General features: G+C 48.3%; 1 protein-coding gene across 2 annotated transcripts in view; it reads right to left on the reverse strand.

The window, feature by feature from the left end:
• COG7 (component of oligomeric golgi complex 7) overlaps positions 1-14,989 on the reverse strand; it is a 43,083-nt gene that overhangs the window by 22,577 nt on the left and 5,517 nt on the right. For both annotated transcript variants that reach the window (XM_033101805.1, XM_033101804.1), the window contains exons 4-9: positions 13,528-13,696; positions 9,698-9,780; positions 8,812-8,934; positions 3,368-3,566; positions 1,187-1,314; positions 243-397 (exon numbers count right to left, since the gene is read on the reverse strand). In XM_033101805.1, the coding sequence (XP_032957696.1) occupies positions 243-397; positions 1,187-1,314; positions 3,368-3,566; positions 8,812-8,934; positions 9,698-9,780; positions 13,528-13,696 (857 nt within the window). The remainder of the gene's footprint in view (positions 1-242; positions 398-1,186; positions 1,315-3,367; positions 3,567-8,811; positions 8,935-9,697; positions 9,781-13,527; positions 13,697-14,989) is intronic.

The following is a 14,989-nucleotide window of genomic DNA, read 5'->3' on the forward strand; positions in this document are numbered from 1 at the left end:
TCAACAATGCTTCTGAGACCTACCCACACTGGTACACGTAGACAGAATTCATCAATAAATACCGCAAACGCGGCAGTGCCCATTCTGCCCACAGCCCACGTTCCCACCACACACACAGCCGCGACCCACACCTTCGGCGTGTCCCCTTGGGCTCCCAGCGGGCTCGGGGGACCCACGCATTGCTATTGGGACAGACGCTGCCCTCCCGCGTGGCCGACCCTGGCTCCTTCCCCCAGCCTTACTTGGTGAAGAGGGATTTCAGGGCCGCCAGCAGGCCACAGGTCCCCAGGCCGTTGGTGAAGGTGACGCATCTGTCAACAGCTGCAGATGCCAGGCCGAAGAGCTTGTGCACCGAGTGGCCCAGCTCTTGCACACAGTCCATGACTTCCCCGTGCTCCTGGTCAGCGGGCACAGACACAGAAGGGGGGACACATGAGATGGGGAAGCCTCCAGACCCCTGGGAAAACCACTTGACACGGACATCAGAAAGGCCGTCCCCATCTAGCATCTGGCCAGTGAGATCCCAGAAATGACCCCTTGGCAGGAAAGCAGGATCAAATCCTGACATTCACGCCTGTACGGCTCAGCTTTCCTCTTTCTGTGATTAAGATGGCCCCCCTCCCTGTGGCTCAAGCTAGGGTTCAAATTCCCCACGTCAGGCATTCCCAACGACGGTGGTGGAGAGAGAATGCTTCCTTCAGGGGCGAGAGCGTCACTGAAGTGGAGCAGACCTGTGGGGACGTCCATAGAAACCAGAAAAATGGCAGCAGGTGGCAGATTTTAACAACCGTAGGATCTGTTCTGAAATGCCAGCCTTAGTATCTGTACTGCAGGTGGCCTCTCGTGCCCTCGGGCGCCCCCTCGGTGACCATAATGCCGGCTGCGGTGCCCACCGGCTCACCTCCCTCCAACTAAAGACTGTGTAGCAAGACATCCTGAAATCAGGGATAATCAACTGGCCCCTCTCGTTTGGCACGACCATCACTGGGAACCTGAAGCAGAAAGTGGGAGGGCACCTGTGCGGGCACCTCACACCTGATGGCGAGCGCCCACGAGGCCGTGACCGCGTCCTGTGCCCACCGTCTGCACACCTGACGCCGCCTCACACGAGCTCCAGGCCACCACCCCCCGCCCTCTCCCGGCAGACAGACTGAGCCCTGGGCGAGCTGGCAGGCCGAAGACATACCAGCGGCACCGCACTGATCTCGATGAGGAGGTTCTGGGCTTCCAGGTCGCCGTACTTGAGCCGGTAGGGTGTGTACGGCCCATACACAGCGTCCACCAGTTCTGTGACTTTCACCAAGTTGGGCTCGTCTGCAGGGAATTAGGAAGGAGAGGCCACGATGAGCAGACTCAGAAACCCGGTGCTGGAAACTGACAGGGACAGGTCCCGGGACTCCTGGTCTCTCAGCGGTGATGCCTCCCGCTGACCGGCCTCTGCTGCTCCCGGGAGCTGTGACGTCACTTCAGTCACTACCTGGCATGTCTGGGCTCCGTGTCCTGTTTGTCTAAAGGACCCAGAAAGACACCAGCCCCTTGGGCCCACAGCCCATCACAGCTAAGGATCCCTTCAAGCGAGAACGCTCGTCGGTCAAGTTCAAGTACTGCCCTGGACAAAAAACCACAGGAACCTTTCCCTGTCAGAAAGCCTTTCCAGGACTGGGCAGAAACAGCATCCATACACTGGGCATCCCCCCAATTCCTACACTCGACTACATAAAAATTCAAAACACGTGGCCCTCAGAAATTTAAATGGGCATAGTCTAGGGCACAGCAATTCAACCTGTAAGCCGAGCGTTTATCCAGCAGCTTTCGCACCACGGATCACCCTCGCCGGAACGAACGTTACGTCCCTGATCATAACCGGTCATTTCCTAATTCCCTCTTTCCTTCTACATCTCTCTGCGGGCATTCTTTCGTAAAGCAGGGATTTTCCTTTCTTTCTTTCTTCCTTTCTTCCTTTCTTTCTCTCTCCCTCTCTCTCTTTCTTTCTTTCTTTCTGTGCTTTACTGCTTTTTGACACAAACTGTTCCCAGAACAGATAAAAAAAATTACAAATGACCCATAGTTATAAAGCAGTCATCAAACACTTAATGACATAAGAAAAATCTCCTTACATTATTTTGAGCAAAAAAATAATAAGATTGTATACAATCAATATTTAAAACTATGTACAAATGCATGTGCGTGCACATAAAGTATATGCATATTTATGAAACATGTGTATTTATATTTAATTAGTGGGAGGAAACAGGACAGAATATTGCAGTGGCTCTCTCTAAGAGATGAAGCTATGGACCATTTTCATCCTTTTTTTAATTTTTGTGTATGTTTCCAAAGTATTTTTAAATTTAAAAGAATGCTGTTGAAAAACTCAACAGGAATCATTAAAAGTCTTAGCCGCGACGTCTGCCTAACAAAGCGCTTCTGTGTCTGACTCTTCAGAGCAGCCCCTGACCGTGGGAGGAGGGCCACCCACTCCCGGCCCACCTTCACCCACTCGTCCCAGTGGGATCCAAGGCCCCAACACCCTCTGGCCACTTGGAAAGGCACCCCGGTCCCTGGGAAGCTGCCCACAGCACCGTGCCTCCCCCACAACGGAGGCCTGCCCAGTCGTGTGCCAAAAACACCTGTGAATCACCAGGAACCCGAACAATAAACACTCCCTGGAATGTCCGAGGTAATTATATGCAAGTGTCATTAAACAGGGTGACTATTAAAGAAGCCGACTGGTGACACAAAGCCACCCGGCAGGACAAGGCCTTCCTGAAGAACTTCCTGGTCTGACAGCAGCACACGTCACCTGGCCTGCGTTTCTTGAAAGATTATGATGCTTTTCCCGTGGAAGGAGGAGAGCTGGGGAGACACAGCCCCCTCTCTGCCCAAACAGGATGGGGTGCCCCCCGCTCCCTGCAGCCACCTCTAGTCCCTAGTCCCAACACAGCACTCCTGCCCTCAGAACTTGCTGCCACATCAAAAAGCTCCTCTAACCCATTTGTTCTCTTCAACTTACTGTTTAGGTTGAATTATCTGAGGTTTCACGATAACCTGAAAGGAAGAGGACCCTACTCTCCCGAGGGGGCCTCTGCCAGCTGGCTGCTACTGATGCCACCAGCCTCTGTCGCCTTCTCAGTCCCTGAGAAGGGTCCGCACTGCCCCCGAGCGTGTAAAGCACCGAGCAGAACTGGGGCTGGGTACTACACTAAGCAGTAGCTATCGTCGTAAAGGCAATGTTTTCAGGGAAAAGGTTTCCCCGTCTGTTGAGAAGGCAAACAATGACCCCTTCGTTTCTGTCAAATCAGTCACCAGGCCCCAGAAGCCTCAACAAGAATGAGTAGGGACGAGCCAGAGCCCGGGGGACGCTCACGTGACTGGGCCAGCAGTGCCACCTCCAGCCCCTTGGCAAACTGGACGGTGGCAGCGTAGAGCTCCAGCAGCTTGCACAGCTCCAGCTCGGGCCCCGCCCGCTCCACAGCGGAGCGCAGGCACAGGGGCACCGAGGGCGCCAGGTCCCCCAGGGTCTGAATCAGCAGCACCGTCACCACCTCATGGGGGTTCTTGAAAACCTGCGGTGAGAGAGGCGTGTCTGTGAGCACAGGCGAGCGACGGCGCACCCGCTGCACCGCTGCCAGGGTCCCGTCCACAGCGGCAGCCCCATGCTTCCCGCACGCAGACGAGAGCAGGCTCGCAAAGCCACGGGCACCGGCAGGACCTGCGACCTGCCCAGGACAACGAGCTACTTCGCGCCCACCCCGGCCCCGAGTCCCTGACTATTCTCACATCTCGAAAACAAAGGATTGAGACGGTTGTCACACTGGCGAGAGGGACAGTGGGAAGACAGCAGGTACAAACGGATGCGGAGAAGAGCAGCCGGCTGCCCAGAGCCCAGGACCTTGAGGACACCTGCACACCAGCCCCTGCCCCGCTCTGCATACAGAGCCTAGGGGAGGACGGAGGACCCCGGGGGCAGTGTCCCAGAGCCTCCTCTCTCTTCTAGCCTCACTTATCACTAAGGCTTTCCCCATTTACAGACCGTGGGTGTCGCGGACAAAACTCGAATACTGCACACAGTGAATTCGGGGGGGACTCGCAGACCCCCTCCCACCAGGTGATTTAATGCTTGTATCATAACATAACCACACACAAACATGAAACAAGATAAAAACTGTTCTTATGTATCTCTAAGGCCAAAAAAAGCATAAGTTTAAAAACTATAAAAATCAGAAAATTCAAAATTTTATTAGAAAATGCCTTGAGCTAAATGAAAATGAAAACACCACATAGCAAAACTTAGAATTGCACACCTGAAATCTATGTAATTTTACTAACAATTGTCACCCCAATAAATTAAAAATAAATTAAAAAAAAAAAAAAAAAAACCTTAGGGGATACAATAAAAGCAGTGCTAAGAGGGAAACTTATAGCTATAGACACAAACATTAAAAAAAGAAGAAATAGGGCCGGCCCGGTGGCTCAGGTGGTTGGAGCTCCATGCTCTTAACTCCGAAGGCTGCCGGTTCGATTCCCACATGGGACAGTGGGCTCTCAACCACAAGGTTGCCAGTTCGATTCCTCGAATCCCACAAGGGATGGTGGGCAGCACCCCCTGCAACTAAGATTGAATACGGCACCTTGAGCTGAGCTGCCGCTGAGCTCCCCAGATGGCTCAGTTGGTTGGAGAGCGGGCTCCCACCAAGGGATGGTGGGCTGCGCCCCCTGCTACTAAGATTGAACACGGCACCTTGAGCTGAGCTGCCCCTGAGCTCCCCAGATGGCTCAGTTGGTTGGAGTGCATCCTCTCAACCACAAGGTTGCCGGTTCGACTCCCGCAAGGGATGGTGGGCTGCATCCCCTGCAACTAACAACGGCAACTGGACCTGGAGCTGAGCTGCGCCCTCCACAACTAAGACTGAAAGGACAACTTGAAGCTGAACAGCACCCTCCACAACTAAGATTGAAAGAACAACAACTTGACTTGGAAAAAAGTCCTGGAAGTACACACTGTTCTCCAATAAAGTCCTGATCCCCTTCCCCGATAAAATCTTAAAAAAAAAAAAAAACTCAAATCAATAACATAACTGTACACATTCAGGAACCAGAAAAAGAAGAAACTACACCCAACAATAGCAGCAGAACAAAAATAATAAAGATTAGAGTGGAGACAAATCAGAGAACAGAAAAATCAATTTTAAAAACTCAACAAAACTAGGCGTTGGTTCTTTGAAACGATAAACAAAATTGACCAACCTTTATCTAGATTGACTAAAAAAAAAAGAGAGAAGAGTCAAATTATTAAAATCAGACATGAAAGTGGGGACATTACTACCAATTTTATAGAAATAAAAAACATTATGAGAGAATATTATAAACAACTATATGTCAACAAATCAAATAACTTAGATAAAATGGACAAATTACCAGAAATACAATTTATCAAAATTGACTCACGAAGAAATAGAAAATCTGAACAGACCTATAACTAGTAAAGAAATTGAATCAGTAACCAAAAGCCTCCCAACAAAACAAATCCCAGAACCAGATGGCCTCACTGCTTAATTTCTACCACACATTTAAAGAAAAATTAACACCAATCCTTCCCAAACTCTTCCAAAGAACTGAAGAGGAAGGGACATACTATGTCATCTGAATTGTGATCCCCCCCCAAAGAAAATTCATATGAAGCCCAACCCCCACCCCAATACCTCAAAATGTGACTGTACTTGAGGCAACTAAGGTATCATGGGCCCTAATCCAATGTGACTGGTGTCCTGATAAGAAGAGATTAGGACACAGACATGTGCACAGAGCAAAGACCGTATGAGGACACAGGGAAAGGATGGCCACCCACAAGCCACGGGGAGAGGCCTCAGAAGAAACCAACCCTGCTGCCATCTTCATTGTGAACTTCTAGCCTCCAGAACTGTGAGCAAATGAATTTCTGTTGTTTAAAGCCCTCCATCTGTGGTACTTTGTTATAGCAGCCGGAGCAGACTAAGACAGAACACTTCCTAAGCCATTCTATGTAGCCAGCATTACCCAATACCAAAGCCAGACAGACACTAAAAGGAAAGAAAATCATATACCAATATCACTTATGAATACGCATATAAAACCCCAAACAAACTACCAGTAAACCAAATTCAGCATCACATGAAAAGGATTATACACCCTGACCAAGTGAGGTTGAGCTCCAGAATGCAAGGATGGTTCAACACACAAAAATTAATCAATGTAATATAGCACACTAACAGGATAAAGGGGGAAAAATGATCATCTTAGTTAATACAGAAAAATCATTTGAAAAATTCAATACCAGTTCACAATTAAAAAAAAAAAACACCTCAATAAACTAGTAATAGAAAGAAACTTCCTCAACATGATAAAGGCCATATATGAAAAACCCAGAGCTACCATCATACTCAATAGCGAAAGACTGCAAGCTTTTCCCCTAGGATCAGAAACAAGACCAGGATGCCTGTTTTTCCATTTTTATTCAACACATTGCTCTAGCCAGGGCAATTGGGAAAAAGAGAAAAGAAAAGAAAAGGCAACCAAATTGGAAAGAAAGAAGTTATCTCGGTTCACAAATGACAATCTTATATGTAGAAAACCCTAAAGAATTCACAAAAACACTGTTAAAAAGAGTTAACAGATTCAACAAAGCTGTGTTGATATAAAATCAACATACCAAACCTAGTTGTGTCTCTGTATGCTAACAATGAACCATCTGAAAAGGAAATTGAAAAAACAATTCAATTTACAATAGCATCAAAAAGAATAAAATACTTAGACATAAATACAACCAAGGAGCTGAAAGACTGGTACACTGAAAACAATAAAACACTGCTGAAAGGAATTAAGGAAGAAATAAATAAAATGGAAAACATCCCATGTTCATGAATTGGAAGACATAATACTGTTAAGATGATAATACTACCCTACCCAAAGCTTCCAGATTCAATGCAATCGCTATCAAAATCTCACTGATGTTTTCTGGAGAAACAGAAAAACCCATCCCAAAATTCATATGGAATTTCAGGGGATGATGCAAAATAGTCAAAACAATCTTGAGAAGGAAGAACAACACTGACGGTCTCACACTTCCCGATTTCAAAACTTACTACAAAGCTCCAATAATCAAAACAGTGAGGGACAGACACACAGACCAAAAGAATAGAACACAGAGCCCACAGATAAACTTTCCGTACACGGTCAAACGATTTTCAACAAGGGTGCCAAGACCAGCCAATGGAGAAAAGACAAGCTTATCAACAAATGGTGTTCAGAAAACTGGATACTCACATGCAAATGAAAGAAGCTGGACCTTTCCCTTACACTGTGTAAAAAAATTAACTGAAAATTAACCAGACACAAACATTAAGAGCTAAACTATAGAAGAAACACAGGGGAAAATTTTCATGACTTTGGATTCGGCAATAGTTTAAGTATGACACTAAAAGCATAGACAACAAAAGAAAAAAAAAAAATCGATAAATTGGACAACATCAACATTTTTAAAACTTGTGCATCAAAAACACTGAGTATGGGGGCCGGCACGGTGGCTCAGGCGGTTGGAGCTCCATGCTCCTAACTCCGAAGGCTGCCGGTTCGATTCCCACATGGGCCAGTGGGCTCTCAACCACAAGGTTGCCAGTTTGACTCCCGCAAGAAATGGTGGACTGCGCCCCCTGCAACTAGCAATGGCAACTGGACCTGGAGCTGAGCTGCGCCCTCCACAACTAAGACTGAAAGGACAACAACTTGACTTGGAAAAAAGTCCTGGAAGTACACATGGTTCCCCAATGAAGTCCTGTTCCCCTTCCCTAATAAAAAATCTTTAAAACAAACAAAAAACAAAAAAACAAACAAACAAAACCACTGAGTATGGATGGACAGGGTCATTGAAAATTCAGGGTCCCATAAAAACGGTGCAACTTCTACAGGACATTGTTTTTCATTTTTCTTTTCCTTTAATTTTAAAAGTCTGAATGAGGTTGGTTCAAGGAGGAAAAAACCGGGGCGGGGAAGAGTAATTTAACCACCTTGCATGCCATGACTCCGTATGAAGAATTCTCTCCAACTAGTCAAGTTCATTCCGGCAAATGAATGACAAACATTTGAAGAATGATTCTAAACTAATTTTGAAAAAAATATAAGCCGCACCATAAACAGGCCCAGTCAGCCATCACCTGGAAGGAAGGTAACCTGTTGCCTTGTAAAGGACCCAGGGCACCTCTTGGCCTGCAGACAGGGGGACAAGTCACACCTGTTCTGGCTGGAAATGCCCAGAGATTTGGGGACAGTAGGGGAAATGCTGAAACGCCCCATCTCACCTGCGCCCTAAGTGCGAGTGGCCTTTAAAATCATGACACTTTTCCTCTAAGCCTTGAGGTACTGTGAGAACAGAAGGCACTCACTACCTTCAGACCAGGTCAATTTTATCCCAAGTTAAGATAAAAACAATTTGTTCACTCGAACACCACCTGACTGAGGGCCTCCTGCTTTGCGATCAGAAGATAACGGCCTCCAGGAATTGCAAGGGCTCCTTGCTGAATAACAAGCAACTGCTGTCACATTAGATTCCATTTAAGATACAGATAAGAATGACGATAAGAGTTGGAACTGAGACCTAAAGGTTTTCCGGCCTTGGGTCTGGAAACCGATCCTTTACCCTTTCACCCCCGCAGCGGGGGCAGCACACGGGGAGGGGCCGGAAGCGGAGCTCTGCCCTTGACAGTCAGCTCCCAGAGCTGCCCCCGGTCCCTCGTCACCACAGGCTTTGCTCCCCCCAGAAGCCAAGCGAGCTGTTACCTGCGTAGCCCATTGGATTTGCGTGTGCCATGCTCCCAGCAAGGCGTCGTACAGTCCGCTGAGCTGCCGGTCCAGAGGCAGGTCACTCTGGCACAGCTCCTGCCAGGCTGCTAAGAGCTGCACCTGCAAAGGCAGAACAAGGGGCCGTAAGGGCCACGCCAAGACCTGCTGCCCACGCAAACCACGCTGCCCTGCCCTGCTACCAAGGCACGCCACGCACGCGGTTCCTCTCCTGCCCAGTCACGGCCCCACTCATGACCATGCACTTCAAAAAGAGGCAGGAAAAAACCCAAACCGCTTCCACTTAACCTGTTCTGATCGTCAATCAAAGCTTGAATCTGTCTCCCTCTAAAGTGATCTTTTCTCCTTCCATCTCGCCCCAAGAGGCCAATCAATGTACTTCCGCTCGGCAGGCTCCCCCACTCTGAACAGAACTTAGGGGTCTGCGTGAGTGTGCGTTTTAGCTTCACGTGCTACCACTACTGCTTTAACCACACGTGAGCACTGGACTGGAAGGAAGCCGTCAAGGTTTCAAGAACCTAACTTCGACAGCCCGACAGAATGTATTCAATTCGATGGCTTACTGACAGCTCGTGAAGCTTAAGACACAGATCTCCCTGACAATACAAACATGGGAAAAATCAGCACAACTTCCAGTTTGTAAATGAAATCCAGCCATGAATATAATAAAAGAGAGTGAAACTGAGGACTCTTTTTCCAACGGGCGATGAAGTGAATCCACAGGCTGGAACAACAGCACCCCCTACTGGTACTTAAGAGAAAACGGGCAGCGCCAGGAGGCGGTCTTCGCCTGCACCTAAGAAAGCAGAGGTGCCAGGCCGGCCTTCTAAGCGCTCCCCAGAAGGACGCACCCACAGCCTCTCACCTTGTGACACTTGTAGTAGTACGCAAGAAGTTGGGGCATCCGGTCGATTTCCGTGAAAACCTTCACAAACACTCTGGACTGATCTAAAGGAGAACAACATAAAACGTGCACGTGCTGTTACCAAGTTTTCTGTTGTGGCCGACAGAGAATTCACGGGAAACATGTGGACACACGTATGCTAGTCCCTACCGGAAGTCCCTACCTCCACAGTGGATCACCGCATGCGTGGAGGTCATAAATATGAAAACTAAGGCCGAGGGCAGAACGTGTGCCTGCACTCGACAGCAAGCCTCGGCTGGTTACACCAGCACAGCAATCCGCGTCACCAGACAGCTAGGATTCTACATCGGCAAGGTGATGCTTACACGGGGATAGAAACATGAATTAGACTCGGGGCTGGGGCTCCTCTTCCCTGGAGAGAGAGTGTCTGTGGGGCGTAAGTGGAAACGGAGGTGCGGGTTCTCCCCGAGGCTTCGATACGCAGTCGGTAAGAGCAAGTCGCGGGGGGTGAGCCAGCTGTCCGCTTCTACTCAGGACATCTTCCAAAGCTTCTCCATATTATAACTTCACTTTAACCTCGGGGCCACCCGTGAGTTAAGAAGATGGAGAAACTGCCAGCAGAGGAAATAAGCTGATCGAGATTGCACAGCTCAAAGGGCCTGACCGTCTCTTGGTCAGGTTCCTGATATCCTCTAACTCCGACGACTTGTCCAAAATGACAACTGACAGACACAAGATTTTAAATCTCAGATCTGGCAAAGAATTCCAGAGCTGGGCTGGTCCAAAGCAGAGAAGAAGCGAGAGCTCCAGAAGGAAAGATTCTGGGGAAAATGGGGAACACAGAAGAATGTCTTAGTCCCGTAACATGGCAGCTGGAAAACATCAAGAACTGTGGATGGTAAGAAGAACAGGCAGGGATCAAAAGGCAATCAGACATTGCAGGATGAACATGAAGCTGAACGGGAAAGGAATGAAAATTACGGCATCTGACCTAACTCTGTAAAAATGAGCTACGTATAAAGCTGTGGTCACATAAATGCTATTTGTTAATTCAATTTAAAATAAGGGTATAAAAGGAGCATGGAATGGAAGGGGAGAGGACAGGCATGAAAGCGAAATTCTTGGCTATAACAGGAAGCCAAAAGACATCGTCTAAAACTGATACACGAAGTGATAAATCTGTTACGCAGAAACGCGAAGGGAAATCCCAGAGCTAAGAGCTCTGAGAAAACAGCGGTCAGGAAGAGCACCCTCTCTTTCCCTGTAAGACCTTAGCGCTATTTAACTTTTTCAATAGTGTAGCTGACGGGGAAAAATGTAACTGAATTCAAGAAAAAGAAAAACAAAACCAACCCACTCACTGGTGAGTGTGGACCTCCAATTTGCAGCGGAGCTAAACGTGTCGAGGCAGCCCTCATCCCAGCAGAGCCTTGGGGACGGTCCCCTTTGGGTCTCGAAAAAGACAAAGGAAGTAACGTTCCCTGAAGGCCCGTGCCCTCTGGACCAGGAACTGGGCGCCTGTCCTCAATCTTCCCAAGAATCGGATGGTTGCATTTCATACTCACTTCACTAGGGGGAAACTGAGGTCTCGTCAGAGCAGCGGTCAAAGGCGTAAAGCGAGGTCTGTCCTTGTACCGGGTCAACACGGCTTCCGCTCGGCCACACGCCTCAGGAGACTTACTAATAACACTGTTTACAGCGACAGACTCGCTCCCTGAACAGAACAGAAGCTCCTTCACCTGTTCAGGCCAATGACGCTGCCCCAACCGTCCTTTCCAGCCTCATCACTCCCAACTTCCCCACGTTCACGCCACTAAAATGGGTTCGATTATTATCCCCCCACTTCTCTACCATCCACATAGGTTGTTCCCTCTGCCCCAATGCTTTCCCTCACCCATCAAAATCCTACACCCCGCGGGAAACGCTCATGCTACAACTGGGGGCAAAACAAATCCAAACTCGTACGTACTCAATGATACGCTTTCCTTGAAAGATACACGTAGGCAAAGGGGGGAAAACCTGGAAGAAAACGCTAACAGTCATCTCCGGGTGGTGCATTCACTGCTAAATCACTTTCTTTTTTATATTTTTCAAATTTCCAATAACCTGGATTGGTATTCCTTTGCTAATCAGAAACAATTTTTAAATGTGTTAAAAGTCATCTCCCTCTCAAGGTCCTGCAAATTGCAGATCTTTCCTAAGCACATCCCCACTTTTTCTCCGGCCGGGCGGTGTGGCTCCCTCACACTCCGCCCGCCGCAGGAATGGCTCGTGCTGGTCTCTGCCCGCCTCACCCACAGCTAAGGGCAGCGAGCGGCCTTAGCTTACTCGTCTTTCAACTCCCTGCTGTCCTCACAGCATTAATATTTTGAAATAATATTTACCAGCTAGTTATGCCTTTGAAAATTCCTACTCGATCATACCAGATGGGAACTATAAAAACGCAAACAAACTCAGCTCCCACAAGCTCACGGACCTGGTGGCTCGAGGAGTAAGTAAATAATCTGGTAAGTCTCAACATTCCACACATAGCAAGGGACTCCAAGAGCCAGGTCTGATATCAAGTAATTTCTGACATGCTTCCCTAAGGGCAGAGGAAACGAGTAAACAAAGCACTTCTTCCAGGACAATTGCAGAAACACCCAGAGCCGAGGGCCGCCGCTCTCTCTCGTCTGCCCCCTTCTGCCCAAAGCAGAGATGCCACAGTCATGGAATTGAATTAAAAAGGAGGGGGAAAAAAAACCTGAGCCAGCAGGTGCCCAACCTTTTATATCTGCTTTGTTCCCCTTTATCTCTGGGAAGTCCAATAAACTGCTGAGAAGGAAAATCTGCAACAGCAACCACTGCGGAGATAATGCAGCTAAACTTCGGAGTCCTGCCAGGAAATTCCACTTTACTGGGCAGGAATCCACGAGTTAGAAAATGACTATTTGCCTTTAAAATGCTTACTATTTTCACAAGCTCACTTCGATACGTGCATCTTGCCGCTACATGCAAAATTATGCCACAAAAAGTCGCTTCCCCTTATCAGCTGAATTCACTGGTTTTATCAAACGAAGCAGACAACGTGCACTTGGGGCTGTCACTCTGGGGGAGAGAGAGAAGGGTGACACGCTGGAAATGTACTCACTTATCAGAGTTTTCCCTTTAAAACTGTCAGATAAAGGAGCGCCTGTGGAGAAGCGGGAGCGGCGGGTCCAGACCACGCCGTCCTGCGAAAACAGCTGGGAAGGTAAGAAAACGTTTCACTGCTGTTTCCCGCTGGCTAACCCATCACGTTGGGGAAGAAAGGGCCAGGGAGAGGTCGGTCAATGTGCTTGTTGAAACGGCTCTGGAAAATAAGAGACTATCACAATGTTCCCGATGAGGGGCCCAAGTCCTCAAATGGCCCACGTAAGCCCCATGCATTTCTCCACATGCACGTTACCCCCAAACAGAGAGAATCATAAACCACTACTGCCCTCTGGGTACCGGTATGAACGCTGAAGGGTTAGGAGTGAAGCGTCCCGATGTCTACAATTTACTTTGAATGACATCAAAAGACCAAGACGAAGGGTAGAGAGGGGGTGGGGGGGCAGATACGTGACAAAGCAAATGTGACAAACGCTAATGCTAGACTCGAGATGGTGTGTTCACTGCACAGTGATTCCGACTTTTCTGTCCTGTGACAATTTCCATATAAAATGCTGACAAAAGGCAACCGCCTGAAGTTAGAGGTGACTGCTGATCTATGTGATCTAATCAACGCCGAGCCACTGAGGACAGAAGCGTCAGGAGGCCTTGTCTTTGGAAAGGCGGGCAAGCAGAGGGGACGGAGGGCCGACACGCACCGACGGACTGCGAGGTGAAGGCGGCCACAATCTGCGGGCTGGCCAGGGCCTCCAGCCGGTTCTTCAGGGCCTCCAGGTGCACGCACTTCTCTGCGTAGTCGGGCGTGTCCACGAGCATCGCCAGGCTGTTCTGCATGCCCGTCAGCTTGGCGGAGATCACAGCGACGTCCTGGGGACAGAGCGGCACAGACACACTGGCTCTGCCACGGCCCACTCGCTACTGTGGTGACCGGGGACAGAGAGCGGGAAACACAGCAAGGCAGACGGGGGCCACACACACCTGTGCTCACTACCGTTAGGACGCAAATCTGTGCACACTCAAGGAAGAGGGTCCCCTTTTCCTCACCGACGGGAAAGCTTTTGAAGAATTACAGTCGGTGAGGGTGCAAAGGAAACAATCTGTCTCGTACCATAAATGCATGCTGTCTTTCTCGAAGGCGATTTGACAACACGCATCAAGAAAGAGCCTTAAAAATGTCCATTCTTTGAGCTGCTACTTCCTCTTCTAGAAATTTTCTAAGGCCATAATCAGAGGGACCCAAAGATGTCAATGTATTATCATTACTTAGGGTGGTTTTAGTGTTTCAATAACAAAAACCTGGAAACCTAAATCTTCCATAGTAAACAAACAAAATATAAATTATGGGTCACTCGTGGTGGCATGTAGAATATTATGCAGCCCCTGAAAAGGTTTTCGAATGAATATTAATTACATAGCAAAATACAGCTTATTATTAAGTGAAATAAACAAGATGAGAAAGTATATGGACACTAGAATATATAAATGTATATTACCTATAATACATGCATGCACACAAAATACACACGTAAGTACAGATACATACAAATACGTAGAAAAATACCTAATAGACGTAAAAAACCTATTATTATGGAACGAGGAACATTTTTTTTCTGCGTATTTTTCTGAAGTTTCCAAATCTTGTAAGACACTTAAATTTTGTTTATAATTAGAAAAATAAATGCTATCTTTTTTAAAGAATTAAGAGTGTGAGAACTAACTGTATTTCATTTCAGTGTTCACCGTGGTTAAGGTGGGCCAGACTCTGTAAGACACACGTGAGGGAGGTGACACTGCAGCCCAGAAGTCACCGTGTGTGGGGACAGAAAGAGTACAATACAATTTAGGACACAGCTCAGTGTCATGTCACAGCCGCACAGATGAGGGAACAATTAATTCTGCTTCCTCACAGACGCGAGGAGCCAGCAGGGAGAGCTACGCAAGCAGGTGACACGTCAGCTGGACCTTGAGGGGCGAGTGAAGACCTACTGTGCGCTGAAGGAGAGGAGAGGAAGGGCATTTCAGGCAGAAAATGGAGGTGTGACAGGGACGGGGTGTGACAGCCCGGAAAGCGTGAGAGTGACCGGGGAAGCGGAAAAGGCGGGACACAGCCTGTGTGCAAGACCGGTTACGCCTCGCGAGTGGGCTTAGGATGTATCGGGA

This window comes from Rhinolophus ferrumequinum (genome assembly GCF_004115265.2).
Source record: "Rhinolophus ferrumequinum isolate MPI-CBG mRhiFer1 chromosome 15 unlocalized genomic scaffold, mRhiFer1_v1.p scaffold_54_arrow_ctg1_1, whole genome shotgun sequence".
Taxonomy (NCBI): domain Eukaryota; kingdom Metazoa; phylum Chordata; class Mammalia; order Chiroptera; family Rhinolophidae; genus Rhinolophus; species Rhinolophus ferrumequinum.